Source organism: Oncorhynchus clarkii, chromosome 4, assembly GCF_045791955.1.
Source record: "Oncorhynchus clarkii lewisi isolate Uvic-CL-2024 chromosome 4, UVic_Ocla_1.0, whole genome shotgun sequence".
NCBI lineage: Eukaryota > Metazoa > Chordata > Actinopteri > Salmoniformes > Salmonidae > Oncorhynchus > Oncorhynchus clarkii.
Genome location: NC_092150.1, coordinates 80,496,885 through 80,513,523, shown reverse-complemented (window position 1 = coordinate 80,513,523; position 16,639 = coordinate 80,496,885). Strand labels below are relative to the sequence as shown.

General features: G+C 44.9%; 1 protein-coding gene across 1 annotated transcript; it reads left to right on the top strand.

Annotated features, from left to right (window-relative positions):
* Positions 1–10,377: 10,377 nt before the first annotated feature.
* Positions 10,378–16,430, top strand: LOC139408063 (disks large-associated protein 2-like). Its single transcript, XM_071151880.1, has 6 exons — positions 10,378–10,728; positions 12,172–12,257; positions 12,556–12,974; positions 13,314–13,435; positions 15,812–15,976; positions 16,215–16,430. The coding sequence occupies exons 1-6, from the start codon at positions 10,378–10,380 to the stop codon at positions 16,428–16,430; spliced, it is 1,359 nt and encodes a 452-aa protein (XP_071007981.1).
* Positions 16,431–16,639: the final 209 nt, after the last annotated feature.

Here is a 16,639-nt window from a genome sequence, read left to right as displayed (position 1 = left end):
AAACATGGTTCTTTGGTGACTTGGAGGGTAGGAGTTAAACATGGTTCTCTGGTGACTTGGAGGGTAGGAGTTAAACATGGTTCTCTGGTGACTTGGAGGTTAGGAGTTAAACATGGTTCTGGTTACTTGGAGGGTAGGAGTTAAACATGGTTCTGGTTACTTGGAGGGTAGGAGTTAAACATGGTTCTGGTTACTTGGAGGGTAGGAGTTAAACATGGTTCTGGTTACTTGGAGGGTAGGAGTTAAACATGGTTCTGGTTACTTGGAGGGTAGGAGTTAAACATGGTTCTGGTTACTTGGAGGGTAGGAGTTAAATGGTTCTGGTAACTTGGAGGGTAGGAGTTAAACATGGTTCTGGTTACTTGGAGGGTAGGAGTTAAACATGGTTCTCTGGTGACTTGGAGGGTAGGAGTTAAACATGGTTCTGGTTACTTGGAGGGTAGGCGTTAAACGTGGTTCTGGCAACTTGGAGGGTAGGAGTTAAACGTGGTTCTGGTTACTTGGAGGGTAGGAGTTAAACATGGTTCTGGTTACTTGGAGGGTAGGAGTTAAACATGGTTCTGGTTACTTGGAGGGTAGGAGTAAAACATGGTTCTGGTTACTTGGAGGGTAGGAGTTAAACATGGTTCTGGTTACTTGGAGGGTAGGAGTTAAACATGGTTCTCTGGTGACTTGGAGGGTAGGAGTTAAACATGGTTCTCTGGTGACTTGGAGGGTAGGAGTTAAACATGGTTCTCTGGTGACTTGGAGGGTAGGAGTTAAACATGGTTCTCTGGTGACTTGGAGGGTAGGAGTTAAACATGGTTCTGGTTACTTGGAGGGTAGGAGTTAAACATGGTTCTGGTTACTTGGAGGGTAGGAGTTAAACATGGTTCTGGTTACTTGGAGGGTAGGAGTTAAACATGGTTCTCTGGTGACTTGGAGGGTAGGAGTTAAACATGGTTTTCTGGTGACTTTTAGGGTAGAAGGCAAAGATGGTTCTCTGGTGATTGAGAGTAGGAGTTAAACATATTTTTCTGGTGACTTGGAGGGTAGGAGTTAAACATGGTTCTGGTTACTTGGAGGGTAGGAGTTAAACATGGTTCTGGTTACTTGGAGGGTAGGAGTTAAACATGGTTCTGGTAACTTGGAGGGTAGGAGTTAAACATGGTTCTGGTTACTTGGAGGGTAGGAGTTAAACATGGTTCTGGTTACTTGGAGGGTAGGAGTTAAACATGGTTCTCTGGTGTCTTGGAGGGTAGGAGTTAAACATGGTTCTCTGGTGACTTGGAGGGTAGGAGTTAAACATGGTTCTCTGGTGACTTGGAGGGTAGGAGTTAAACATGGTTCTGGTGACTTGGAGGGTAGGAATTAAACATGGTTCTGGTTACTTGGAGGGTAGTAGTTAAACATGGTTCTCTGGTGACTTGGAGGGTAGGAGTTAAACATGGTTCTGGTTACTTGGAGGGTAGGAGTTAAACATGGTTCTGGCAACTTGGAGGGTAGGAGTTAAACGTGGTTCTGGTTACTTGGAGGGTAGGAGTTAAACATGGTTCTGGTTACTTGGAGGGTAGGAGTTAAACATGGTTCTGGTTACTTGGAGGGTAGGAGTTAAACATGGTTCTCTGGTGACTTGGAGGGTAGGAGTTAAACATGGTTCTCTGGTGACTTGGAGGGTAGGAGTTAAACATGGTTCTCTGGTGACTTGGAGGGTAGGAGTTAAACATGGTTCTCTGGTGACTTGGAGGGTAGGAGTTAAACATGGTTCTGGTTACTTGGAGGGTAGGAGTTAAACATGGTTCTGGTTACTTGGAGGGTAGGAGTTAAACATGGTTCTGGTTACTTGGAGGGTAGGAGTTAAACATGGTTCTGGTTACTTGGAGGGTAGAAGTTAAACATGGTTCTGGTTACTTGGAGGGTAGGAGTTAAACATGGTTCTGGTTACTTGGAGGGTAGGAGTTAAACATGGTTCTGATTACTTGGAGGGTAGGAGTTAAACATGGTTCTGGTTACTTGGAGGGTAGGAGTTAAACATGGTTCTGGTAACTTGGAGGGTAGGAGTTAAACATGGTTCTGGTTACTTGGAGGGTAGGAGTTAAACATGGTTCTGGTTACTTGGAGGGTAGGAGTTAAACATGGTTCTCTGGTGACTTGGAGGGTAGGAGTTAAACATGGTTCTCTGGTGACTTGGAGGGTAGGAGTTAAACATGGTTCTCTGGTGACTTGGAGGGTAGGAGTTAAACATGGTTCTGGTGACTTGGCGGGTAGGAATTAAACATGGTTCTGGTTACTTGGAGGGTAGGAGTTAAACATGGTTCTCTGGTGACTTGGAGGGTAGGAGTTAAACATCGTTCTGGTTACTTGGAGGGTAGGAGTTAAACATGGTTCTGGCAACTTGGAGGGTAGGAGTTAAACGTGGTTCTGGTTACTTGGAGGGTAGGAGTTAAACATGGTTCTGGTTACTTGGAGGGTAGGAGTTAAACATGGTTCTGGTTACTTGGAGGGTAGGAGTTAAACATGGTTCTGGTTACTTGGAGGGTAGGAGTTAAACATGGTTCTGGTTACTTGGAGGGTAGGAGTTAAACATGGTTCTCTGGTGACTTGGAGGGTAGGAGTAAACATGGTTCTCTGGTGACTTGGAGGGTAGGAGTTAAACATGGTTCTCTGGTGACTTGGAGGGTAGGAGTTAAACATGGTTCTCTGGTGACTTGGAGGGTAGGAGTTAAACATGGTTATCTGGTGACTTGGAGGGTAGGAGTTAAACATGGTTCTCTGGTTACTTGGAGGGTAGGAGTTAAACATGGTTCTGGTTACTTGGAGAGTAGGAGTTAAACATGTTTTTCTGGTGACAGGGTAGGATTTAACATTGTTCTCTGTTGACTTGGAGGGTAGGAGTTAAACATGGTTATCTGGTAACTTGGAGGGTAGGAGTTAAACATGGTTCTGGTTACTTGGAGGGTAGGAGTTAAACATGGTTCTGTTTACTTGGAGGGTAGGAGTTAAACATGGTTCTCTGGTGACTTGGAGGGTAGGAGTTAAACATGGTTCTCTGGTGACTTGGAGGGTAGGAGTTAAACATGGTTCTGGTTACTTGGAGGGTAGGAGTTAAACATGGTTCTCTGGTGACTTGGAGGGTAGGAGTTAAACATGGTTCTGGTTACTTGGAGGGTAGGAGTTAAACATGGTTCTGGCAACTTGGAGGGTAGGAGTTAAACGTGGTTCTGGTTACTTGGAGGGTAGGAGTTAAACATGGTTCTGGTTACTTGGAGGGTAGGAGTTAAACATGGTTCTGGTTACTTGGAGGGTAGGAGTTAAACATGGTTCTGGTTACTTGGAGGGTAGGAGTTAAACATGGTTCTGGTTACTTGGAGAGTAGGAGTTAAACATGGTTCTCTGGTGACTTGGAGGGTAGGAGTTAAACATGGTTCTCTGGTGACTTGGAGGGTAGGAGTTAAACATGGTTCTCTGGTGACTTGGAGGGTAGGAGTTAAACATGGTTCTCTGGTGACTTGGAGGGTAGGAGTTAAACATGGTTCTGGTTACTTGGAGGGTAGAAGTTAAACATGGTTCTGGTTACTTGGAGGGTAGGAGTTAAACATGGTTCTGGTTACTTGGAGGGTAGGAGTTAAACATGGTTCTCTGGTGACTTGGAGGGTAGGAGTTAAACATGGTTTTCTGGTGACTTTTAGGGTAGAAGGCAAAGATGGTTCTCTGGTGATTGAGAGTAGGAGTTAAACATATTTTTCTGGTGACTTGGAGGGTAGGAGTTAAACATGGTTCTGGTTACTTGGAGGGTAGGAGTTAAACATGGTTCTGGTTACTTGGAGGGTAGGAGTTAAACATGGTTCTGGTAACTTGGAGGGTAGGAGTTAAACATGGTTCTGGTTACTTGGAGGGTAGGAGTTAAACATGGTTCTGGTTACTTGGAGGGTAGGAGTTAAACATGGTTCTCTGGTGACTTGGAGGGTAGGAGTTAAACATGGTTCTCTGGTGACTTGGAGGGTAGGAGTTAAACATGGTTCTCTGGTGACTTGGAGGGTAGGAGTTAAACATGGTTCTGGTGACTTGGAGGGTAGGAATTAAACATGGTTCTGGTTACTTGGAGGGTAGGAGTTAAACATGGTTCTCTGGTGACTTGGAGGGTAGGAGTTAAACATGGTTCTGGTTACTTGGAGGGTAGGAGTTAAACATGGTTCTGGCAACTTGGAGGGTAGGAGTTAAACGTGGTTCTGGTTACTTGGAGGGTAGGAGTTAAACATGGTTCTGGTTACTTGGAGGGTAGGAGTTAAACATGGTTCTGGTTACTTGGAGGGTAGGAGTTAAACATGGTTCTGGTTACTTGGAGGGTAGGAGTTAAACATGGTTCTGGTTACTTGGAGGGTAGGAGTTAAACATGGTTCTCTGGTGACTTGGAGGGTAGGAGTTAAACATGGTTCTCTGGTGACTTGGAGGGTAGGAGTTAAACATGGTTCTCTGGTGACTTGGAGGGTAGGAGTTAAACATGGTTCTCTGGTGACTTGGAGGGTAGGAGTTAAACATGGTTCTGGTTACTTGGAGGGTAGGAGTTAAACATGGTTCTGGTTACTTGGAGGGTAGGAGTTAAACATGGTTCTGGTTACTTGGAGGGTAGGAGTTAAACATGGTTCTGGTTACTTGGAGGGTAGGAGTTAAACATGGTTCTGGTTACTTGGAGGGTAGGAGTTAAACATGGTTCTGGTTACTTGGAGGGTAGGAGTTAAATGGTTCTGGTAACTTGGAGGGTAGGAGTTAAATATGGTTCTGGTTACTTGGAGGGTAGGAGTTAAACATGGTTCTCTGGTGACTTGGAGGGTAGGAGTTAAACATGGTTCTGGTTACTTGGAGGGTAGGAGTTAAACGTGGTTCTGGCAACTTGGAGGGTAGGAGTTAAACGTGGTTCTGGTTACTTGGAGGGTAGGAGTTAAACATGGTTCTGGTTACTTGGAGGGTAGGAGTTAAACAGGGTTCTGGTTACTTGGAGGGTAGGAGTTAAACATGGTTCTGGTTACTTGGAGGGTAGGAGTTAAACATGGTTCTGGTTACTTGGAGGGTAGGAGTTAAACATGGTTCTCTGGTGACTTGGAGGGTAGGAGTTAAACATGGTTCTCTGGTGACTTGGAGGGTAGGAGTTAAACATGGTTCTCTGGTGACTTGGAGGGTAGGAGTTAAACATGGTTCTCTGGTGACTTGGAGGGTAGGAGTTAAACATGGTTCTGGTTACTTGGAGGGTAGGAGTTAAACATGGTTCTGGTTACTTGGAGGGTAGGAGTTAAACATGGTTCTGGTTACTTGGAGGGTAGGAGTTAAACATGGTTCTCTGGTGACTTGGAGGGTAGGAGTTAAACATGGTTTTCTGGTGACTTTTAGGGTAGAAGGCAAAGATGGTTCTCTGGTGATTGAGAGTAGGAGTTAAACATATTTTTCTGGTGACTTGGAGGGTAGGAGTTAAACATGGTTCTGGTTACTTGGAGGGTAGGAGTTAAACATGGTTCTGGTTACTTGGAGGGTAGGAGTTAAACATGGTTCTGGTAACTTGGAGGGTAGGAGTTAAACATGGTTCTGGTTACTTGGAGGGTAGGAGTTAAACATGGTTCTGGTTACTTGGAGGGTAGGAGTTAAACATGGTTCTCTGGTGTCTTGGAGGGTAGGAGTTAAACATGGTTCTCTGGTGACTTGGAGGGTAGGAGTTAAACATGGTTCTCTGGTGACTTGGAGGGTAGGAGTTAAACATGGTTCTGGTGACTTGGAGGGTAGGAATTAAACATGGTTCTGGTTACTTGGAGGGTAGGAGTTAAACATGGTTCTCTGGTGACTTGGAGGGTAGGAGTTAAACATGGTTCTGGTTACTTGGAGGGTAGGAGTTAAACATGGTTCTGGCAACTTGGAGGGTAGGAGTTAAACGTGGTTCTGGTTACTTGGAGGGTAGGAGTTAAACATGGTTCTGGTTACTTGGAGGGTAGGAGTTAAACATGGTTCTGGTTACTTGGAGGGTAGGAGTTAAACATGGTTCTCTGGTGACTTGGAGGGTAGGAGTTAAACATGGTTCTCTGGTGACTTGGAGGGTAGGAGTTAAACATGGTTCTCTGGTGACTTGGAGGGTAGGAGTTAAACATGGTTCTCTGGTGACTTGGAGGGTAGGAGTTAAACATGGTTCTGGTTACTTGGAGGGTAGGAGTTAAACATGGTTCTGGTTACTTGGAGTGTAGGAGTTAAACATGGTTCTGGTTACTTGGAGGGTAGGAGTTAAACATGGTTCTGGTTACTTGGAGGGTAGAAGTTAAACATGGTTCTGGTTACTTGGAGGGTAGGAGTTAAACATGGTTCTGGTTACTTGGAGGGTAGGAGTTAAACATGGTTCTGATTACTTGGAGGGTAGGAGTTAAACATGGTTCTGGTTACTTGGAGGGTAGGAGTTAAACATGGTTCTGGTAACTTGGAGGGTAGGAGTTAAACATGGTTCTGGTTACTTGGAGGGTAGGAGTTAAACATGGTTCTGGTTACTTGGAGGGTAGGAGTTAAACATGGTTCTCTGGTGACTTGGAGGGTAGGAGTTAAACATAGTTCTCTGGTGACTTGGAGGGTAGGAGTTAAACATGGTTCTCTGGTGACTTGGAGGGTAGGAGTTAAACATGGTTCTGGTGACTTGGCGGGTAGGAATTAAACATGGTTCTGGTTACTTGGAGGGTAGGAGTTAAACATGGTTCTCTGGTGACTTGGAGGGTAGGAGTTAAACATCGTTCTGGTTACTTGGAGGGTAGGAGTTAAACATGGTTCTGGCAACTTGGAGGGTAGGAGTTAAACGTGGTTCTGGTTACTTGGAGGGTAGGAGTTAAACATGGTTCTGGTTACTTGGAGGGTAGGAGTTAAACATGGTTCTGGTTACTTGGAGGGTAGGAGTTAAACATGGTTCTGGTTACTTGGAGGGTAGGAGTTAAACATGGTTCTGGTTACTTGGAGGGTAGGAGTTAAACATGGTTCTCTGGTGACTTGGAGGGTAGGAGTAAACATGGTTCTCTGGTGACTTGGAGGGTAGGAGTTAAACATGGTTCTCTGGTGACTTGGAGGGTAGGAGTTAAACATGGTTCTCTGGTGACTTGGAGGGTAGGAGTTAAACATGGTTATCTGGTGACTTGGAGGGTAGGAGTTAAACATGGTTCTCTGGTTACTTGGAGGGTAGGAGTTAAACATGGTTCTGTTTACTTGGAGAGTAGGAGTTAAACATGTTTTTCTGGTGACAGGGTAGGATTTAACATTGTTCTCTGTTGACTTGGAGGGTAGGAGTTAAACATGGTTATCTGGTGACTTGGAGGGTAGGAGTTAAACATGGTTTTCTGGTGACAGGGTAGGATTTAACATTGTTCTCTGTTGACTTGGAGGAGTCAAAGATGGTTGTCTGGTGACTTGGAGGGTAGGAGATAAACATTGTTCTCTGGTGAAGGTAGGAGTTTAACATGGGAAATACCCAATGCAAAGAGAGGCCAACGACAGATAGACATATCATCTTCTTTCAGGGAGTTTTACAGCCCAACCTCTCCTGCCTTTCCCATCGGCTGTTGGCTACAACACACCTCCTGAATACAGAGAGACTCACACTGCTCCTGCTTGTCAAGTTGCAGTGCAACGTCGGCAGGCACACAGGGTTTGTGTCTGTCTCACTGTTTGCTTTCTGTAGGGAGGCAAGGATGCAATATGGCTTCTCTTGTTGGGTACAGGTGTTGTACATTTTCTACAGAGTATTCAAGTCCACTCTGAATGGGAGGCTGCTTAAGATGTCAGTTTCACACTACCTGTCTGACTTTGAAGCGGCACACCATTAAAGCTCAGGGATAGAATATAAAAAAGGAATCATGTACGACTGTGTCACCCATCCTACTCAATTTCCTATCCACCCACAAAGTCTTGCGGAAAAACGACAACCTTTTCAAGTGGGAAGGAATCCATCTGAAGTGAGAGTAAATGCAGAGTTCTATTTGTTTCATGTGGAGTCTTATCACATCTAATGACTAATTAGATCTATCACACAATCTGCTCGTTAACATTGTGAATGGATTTAGTTCATGTTGTCCCTGATTTTTTTTTACCAGTAGTGTAATTATGTTAAAGATGTGTCAGCCAGTCACCGGCAATGTGTGCAGCCGTGTGTGACCTTGAAAGGATTAGGGAGATTATTCAACAGTAAGCAATATTGAATATGAATTCATTAATGAATGGTTCAGTTGATGCATGAACACATTAATAAATGAATGCCTGAATACATGTGTGTGACTATTGAGTTCCCGAGTTACACGACTTATTGGTGATGAAGTCTATTTTTGTCACTGCACTGAATCACAGCCTTTCTCCTTCAGTGACTCATCCAACAGTTTCGTAAAATAGCGGTTTAGAAATGTTGTATGACAATGTCACCATCCTCAGGGCCATCAGCATGCTGCAGTCTCTCTGCAAACGGTGAGCTCAATAATGAACACCGTATCTGGGACTCCCGTACAAATAATCCCATGAGCTGTTCCTTTCATCACGTAAAGCAGTGTTAACTGTCATAATTCATTGTACTGTATTCTGGGTGGCAGAATTCCACAGAACAAGCAACTGGTGTTTGGTGTCTTTGATACTAGATAATGTACAGTGTCAGTAAATGTATGATGAATCACTTCTTCTTGGAGTGTATGACAGGGTGTCAACAAAGTAAGATGATAATGCATTTCCTCACTGCCTGCAGGACTACACTGACCTGATGATAATTCACAAGGAATCTGGTAGTAACATCTGCTCACCTTTGTCTCACATGGCCTGTTTGATATAACTATATTTTTGAAACAATAACAGGAGGCTATCAGAATTAAAAGTTAATATCAAGCAACTGCATTTAATATAATTTAAGCCATGGTACCTGTCTGAGCCTAGCCTGTGATGTAGGCATACTGTACCTCCTTGCTACTAGCTCTGTTCTGCTGTTTATTGTTTTATTTAACCATTATTTTACCAGGTAAGTTGACTGAGAACACATTCTCATTTACAGCAATGACCTTGGAAACAGTTAAACAGGAGAGGACAGGGGATGAATGAGCCAATTGGAAGCTGGGAATGATCAGGTGCCAATGACGGTATGAGGGTCAGATTGCATTTCCACTTGAAAGAAGGGTTCCTCTCATTATCCTTCACTGCTCAGAGGGAGCCTTAGCCTGTTAAAACTGGGCTTATTAACCAGGAAGAAGGGTTCCTCTCATTATCCTTTACTGCCCAGAAGGAGCCTTAGCCTGTTAAAACTGGGCTTATTAACCAGGAAGAAAGGTTCCTCTCATTATCCTTCACTGCCCAGAAGGAGCCTTAGCCTGTTAAAACTGGGCTTATTAACCAGGAAGAAGGGTTCCTCTCAAAAGCATCCACTGCCCAGAAAGAGCTATAGTCTGTAAACACTGGGGTTATTAATTTAACCAGGAAGAAGTGTCCGTGTTCATCTCTGTGGCAGTAAAAAAAAAAGTGTGTCCTAAAGTCTCCTTATGATGCATTTTACATAATCCTCTCACAGTTGTGTAAAGTACTTAAGTAAAAATACTTTAAAATACTACTTCAGTCATTTTTGGGGTATCTGTGCTTTACTGTACTATTATACTTTTGAGAACTTTTACTTCACTACATTCCTAAAGAAAATAATATACTTTTTACTCCATACATTATCCCTGACAACCAAAAGTACTCGTTACATTTGACAGGAAAATGGTCCAATTCACACACTTATCAGAAGAACATCCCTGGTCATCCCTACTGCCTCTGATCTGAAGGGCTCAATAAACAGAAATGCTTGGTTTGTAAATTATGTCTGAGGGTTGGAGTGGGCCCCTGGCTATCCGTCAGTAAAAAAAGAAAGAAAATTGTGCTGTCTGGTTTGCTTAATATAAGGAATTTGAAATGGTTTATATTTTTAAATTTACTTTTAATACTTAAGTCCATTTTAGCAATTTAATTTACTTTTGATACTTATATATATATATATATATATATTTAAAACCAAATACTTTTAGACTTTTACTCAAGTAGGATTTTACTGGGTGACTTTCACTTTTACTTGAGTAATTTTTTATTAAGGTATCTTTCTTTTTACTCAAGGTATCTTTCTTTTTACTCAAGGTATCTTTCTTTTTACTCAAGGTATCTTTCTTTTTACTCAAGGTATCTTTACTTGGACTTTTTACTACTTTTTCCACCACTGTCCCCTCATCACTCCGCCCTTCGGTTTCATCACTCACTCTCACCCCATCTTCCTTTATTAAATTATCATCCTCCATTCTCTCCCTTTCAGAACCTCTGTTTTAGAGTAACTCCTCTTCATCTATCTCTCTCCCTACTTGCTCTCCAGTGGTGACGCACATGCCTAGCTATATGTCGAAGACGCCCCCGCCGGCACCACCTCGCGCCACCTCCAAGCCCCTCATCTCTGTGACGGCCCAGAGCAGCACAGACTCCACTCAGGACGCCTACCACGAGGGGAGGGACCCGCGGGGGAGTGTACTGTGGGCGCCGGACTGTCTGAGCGGCTCGGGTCGAACCCTCTACAACTCCACCGACAGCCTGGACAGCACCAATGTGGTGACGCTGGCCATGGAGACGGCAGGGAGCAAGCGGCACGCCTCCTCGGGCAGCCACAGCTCGGTGCAGACGTGTGACAAGGCGGTGTTGGTGTCCAAGGCTGAGGAATACCTGAAAACGCCACGTTCCTCCATAGGGATACAGGTAAAACCAGCTCACACACACACACAACCACACACACACAACACACACACACACACACACACACACACACACACACACACACACACACACACACACACACACACACACACACACACACAAGCACAAACACAAACACAAACACAAACCACCTATGATGACAAATAGAGTAGAATAACATCAGAGGAAACTGTTGTAGATTTCTATTTATCAGTGGAATTCAACTTGATCATATTATCTATTTTACATTGGCAACAAATGTCATTTCTGGATGCCTGCTGCTGTGACGTTTTCATCTCCTCTTAAATGTCATTAAGCGTGTCATATAGCATTACTGTAGTCATTTAGACCCTTCATTTCACTCAAGCCAACATTCTGTTTCTTTTGCAATGCAGTCTCTCAGGGGATAGATAAAAAACAATGCATCATCGCCATCATCATCATCATCACCAATATCATCAACATCCCCATCATAACCTTCAGTGCCAGCACCATATTTATCATATCTGTTACCATATCTGATACAATTCGTTATTTACTCTGAAGTACTCATTGACATTTTATTCCACACTCAACTTTTTTGATGTCATTATTTTGAAGTACTGGGTCTATGCTGTTGACATGACAATATAGATGAGTGTGTGAGCTCGTAAACTGAGCCATAGAAAGAGACGGACAGGCCTATAAAAGCCATCCCTCTCAAGGGAGACACAGTCATCTGATCAGGATCAAAGGCTCTCAGGACAAACACTCTGGCATCACTTGATGCAGATCCTCACTCGCTCTCTCTCGCTTTCTCACTCTCTCTCAGTTTCTGACTCTTTCTCTCTCTGTTTCTGACTCTCTCTGACTCTTTTTTCCATTCTATTCTCCCCTCTCTCCTTCTCTCCCTCTCTATCTCTCTGTGTCCTTTCTCTCTCTCTCTCTGACTCTCCCTCCCTCTCTCTCTCTCTCTTTCTCTCTCTCTGTGTGTCCTTTCTCTCTCTCTCTCTCTCTCAGTTTCTGACTCTCTCTCTCTGTTTCTAACTCTCTCTCTCTCTCTCTCTGTTTCTGACTCTCTCTCTCTCTCTCTCTCTCTCTCTCTCTCTCTCTCTCTCTCTCTCTCTCTCTCTCTCTCAGTTTCTGACTCTCTCTGTTTCTGAGTCTCTCTGACTCTTTTTTCCACTCTATTCTCCCCTCTCTCCTTCTCTCCCTCTCTATCTCTCTGTGTGTCCTTTCTCTCTCTCTCTCTCGCTCCCCTCTGTCTCTATCCCTCTCCCTGTATACAGTTTCTAGTATAGATCACTACAGATTACTACCCTCTTTATGATTTATGCCACTAAGCAGCCTCATTGATTTTCTAGTAAAGTCCATTGGTAAAATAGTTCCCCCATGATACTGTTGTCAAGAAGTTCATTATGACATGTGACCAGTGTTATTGTTTATGTTCACGTTGTTGTTTACCAGGTGGAGACGGCGACGGACTCGGAGTCGGAGGGTAAATGTCTTCCTCAGTACCATTCTGTTGGCACCCAGGTGGAGGATAACAAACGGTATGTGGCACACAGGAAGTGGAAACTGGAAATACAACCGTTGCATAATTTGGCCTCTGACCCTTTACAGCAGCAGTCAATAATGTTCCTCTGGATCCTGATTGCACTAACTAAATATTTATTGATTTTGTGAAAGTTATTATGCAATATGCTTTTTTTGTACATACTATATCTGTGAATGGGTTATATTGATGTTTTCTCTCTCTTTGGATCCATATATTGTTCATCTAATCTCTTTATTATTGTCTGTATACATATACGAGTGTGTGTGTGTCTGCATGTGCCTGCGCTCCCTCAGGCATGGCAGGTTCAAGCGCTCCAACAGTGTGACGACAGCCGTACAAGCTGACATGGAACTAGAGGGCTTCCCCACCATGGAGGACAAGGGACTGCAGTTTGGAGGGGGCTTGGGTTTCCGAGGGGGCCACTCGGAGCCCAGTACACCCACCCAGTACGGGGCCGTCCGCACCGTCCGCACCCAGGGCCTCTTCAGCTACCGGGAGGACTACCAGCGTTCCTCCAGCGGTCCACCCAGTCCGCAGCCCGAGTCATGGCTGACAGAGCCCTCTCTGGAGGGGGCTGAGACGGGTCGAGTGTCCCCCCTCCGCAGGGACGGCAGCTGGTTCATGCAGCTCCTCCATAATGAAACTAAGAGGATGGAGGGATGGTGTAAAGACATGGAGAGAGAGGCGGAGGAGCATGACCTGTTGGAGGAGAGTGAGTGTCTGACGCTGCACCTTAGATGCATATGCTGGCACTATAGCTCCTAAGGCAGGGGCTGTTCACATTCTAATGCATTAGATTTGAAATACATTCACTGATCACCATTTTAGAATGGAATGGGCAAAGTCCTGTTTGTAGATGGAAATGTAATATACAACCAACAAGCATTGTTATTACCACCGCTAATGAATACCGGTCTATTTTTTGACGGTTGAGGCAGTGGACAGATTTGAGTGAGATAACACTCTGTGAGCTGTCAATGAGGATAACGCTGTGCGTGATCTCTCCCTCTGTGTGTGGTATGTGTGTGTGGTGTGTGTGTGTGTCCTCCAGTCCTAGGGAAAATCCGGAGTGCGGTGGGCAGTGCACAACTCCTCATGTCTCAAAAATTCCAGCAGTTCTACTGGCTGTGCCAACAGAACCTGGTGAGTATCTATAATACCATAATGGAACAAGTGTGTGTCTTCAAAATACCCCTTATGTCTTACATTCTCACTGTTGATGACTTACCAACAGTGCAGGGCTTGAAAAGTGATGACTAACCAACAGTACAGAGCTTGGGAATTGATGACTAACCAACAGTACAGGGCTTGAGAAGTGATGACTAACCAACAGTACAGGGCTTGAGAAGTGATGACTAACCAACAGTACAGGGCTTGAGAAGTGATGACTAACCAACAGTACAGGGCTTGAGAAGTGATGACTAACCAACAGTACAGGGCTTGAGAAGTGATGACTAACCAACAGTACAGCGCTTGAGAAGTGATGACTAACCAACAGTACAGGGCTTGAGAAGTGATGACTAACCAACAGTACAGGGCCTGAGGAAGTGATGACTAACCAACAGTACAGGGCTTGAGAAGTGATGACTTACCAACAGTACAGGGCTTGAGAAGTGATGACTTACCAACAGTACAGGGCTTGAGAAGTGATGACTTACCAACAGTACAGGGCTTGAGAAGTGATGACTAACCAACAGTACAGGGCTTGAGAAGTGATGTCTAACCAACAGTACAGGGCTTGAGAAGTGATGACTAACCAACAGTACATGGCTTGAGAAGTGATGACTAACCAACAGTACAGGGCTTGAGAAGTGATGACTAACCAACAGTACAGGGCTTGAGAAGTGATGACTAACCAACAGTACAGGGCTTGAGAAGTGATGACTAACCAACAGTACAGGGCTTGAGAAGTGATGACTTACCAACAGTACAGGGCTTGAGAAGTGATGACATACCAACAGTACAGGGCTTGAGAAGTGATGACTTACCAACAGTACAGGGCTTGAGAAGTGATGACTAACCAACAGTACAGGGCTTGAGAAGTGATGACTAACCAACAGTACAGGGTTTGAGAAGTGATGACTTACCAACAGTACAGGGCTTGAGAAGTGATGACTAACCAACAGTACAGGGCTTGAGAAGTGATGACTAACCAACAGTACAGGGCTTGAGAAGTGATGACTAACCAACAGTACAGGGCTTGAGAAGTGATGACTTACCAACAGTACAGGGCTTGAGAAGTGATGACATACCAACAGTACAGGGCTTGAGAAGTGATGACTTACCAACAGTACAGGGCTTGAGAAGTGATGACTAACCAACAGTACAGGGCTTGAGAAGTGATGACTAACCAACAGTACAGGGTTTGAGAAGTGATGACTTACCAACAGTACAGGGCTTGAGAAGTGATGACTAACCAACAGTACAGGGCTTGAGAAGTGATGACTAACCAACAGTACAGGGCTTGAGAAGTGATGACTAACCAACAGTACAGGGCTTGAGAAGTGATGACTAACCAACAGTACAGGGCTTGAGAAGTGATGACTAACCAACAGTACAGGGCTTGAGAAGTGATGACATACCAACAGTACAGGGCTTGAGAAGTGATGACTTACCAACAGTACAGGGTTTGAGAAGTGATGACTTACCAACAGTACAGGGCTTGAGAAGTGATGACTAACCAACAGTACAGGGCTTGAGAAGTGATGACTAACCAACAGTACAGGGGTTGAGAAGTTATAACTTGCAGGACACCTACTGGTTGAACAATGTTCAAGTAAGGTTTGCAGGACACCTAGTGGTTGGACCGTGTACAGTAGGATTTGCAGGACACCTAGTGGTTGGACTGTGTACACTAAGATTTGCAGGACACCTAGTGGTTGGACCGTGTACACTAAGATTTGCAGGACACCTAGTGGTTGGACTGTGTACAGTAAGATTTGCAGGACACCTAGTGGTTGGACCGTGTACAGTAAGATTTGCAGGACACCTAGTGGTTGGACCGTGTACAGTAAGATTTGCAGGACACCTAGTGGTTGGACCGTGTACAGTAAGATTTGCAGGACACCTAGTGGTTGGACTGTGTACACTAAGATTTGCAGGACACCTAGTGGTTTGACCGTGTACTGTAAGATTTGCAGGACACCTAGTGGTTGGACCGTGTACAGTAAGATTTGCAGGACACCTAGTAGTTGGACCGTGTACAGTAAGATTTGCAGGCCACCTGGTGGTTGGACCGTGTACAGTAAGATTTGCAGGACACCTAGTGGTTGGACCGTGTACAGTAAGATTTGCAGGCCACCTGGTGGTTGGACCGTGTACAGTAAGATTTGCAGGTGTTAGATGATTCAACACCTGTTTATGTAACAGAAGCATTTAAAAGTTGCCACGATAGTCTGTAACAGTTAAGACTATACCAGATAACAACTATATTGTGTATATGTTTCATGAAATCAAACAAACACATTCTCATGGTCACTGAGGTGTTGATAACTTTATCTAATGTGTTCCCTCCCGCTCACCTCCTCCCCGCCACCCTCCACCCCCCAGGACCCCAGCGCCATGCCCCGCCCCACCTCTCAGGACCTGGCCGGATTCTGGGACTTGCTGCAGCTCTCAATTGACGACGTCACTGCCAAATTTAATGAACTACAGCAGATCAAGAGCAATGAGTGGAGGCTCGTGGAGAGCCCAGAGAAGAAGACGCCATTACAGGTATATCAACAGAGTTGTTACAGTTTTTCACAGCTAGCAAAGTAGTCTGTGTTGGTGTGTTGTCTAATGGTACTGGTCAACGTATATATTGTTTCTTTGTTTTATCCTGCCCCTCTGAGAAAATCACATGGCTCAAATCTCTTTGTCACCTCTCTCTCTTTCGCTTTGTCTCTTCTCTTTATTTCTCTCTCTTTGTCTCTTCTCTCTCTCTCTCTCATGATCTCTCTCTCATGTGAAGGAGAGGAAGTGGCCTCCCCCGCTGCCAAAGAGACCTCCGAAGGGGCGTGGTGGCGTGGTGCGGGAGCGCTCTCTGGACCTGCAGGACCGCCAGCGTCAGGAGGCCCGGCGCCGTCTTCTGGCTGCCAAGCGGGCGGCTTCCTTCAGACAGAACTCAGCCACGGAGCGGGCGGACAGCATCGAGATCTACATCCCCGAGGCCCAGACACGTCTTTGAGGTTCGAGGATTTACCCCCCCCCCAGCCCACCCCTACCCCTGTTTTGCCCATATCCGCCCCCATACCTCAGCTCCAGCCAGTGGGTGTAACCCAGACCCCTTCCTCTCTCCTTCTTATCTGTGCAAATGTCTCTCACTCCACACAGTTTTTTCTCCACCTGTTGCCATTCTTCTGGTGTCCTCTCCCCTTTAAGATGGAGGGAATATTC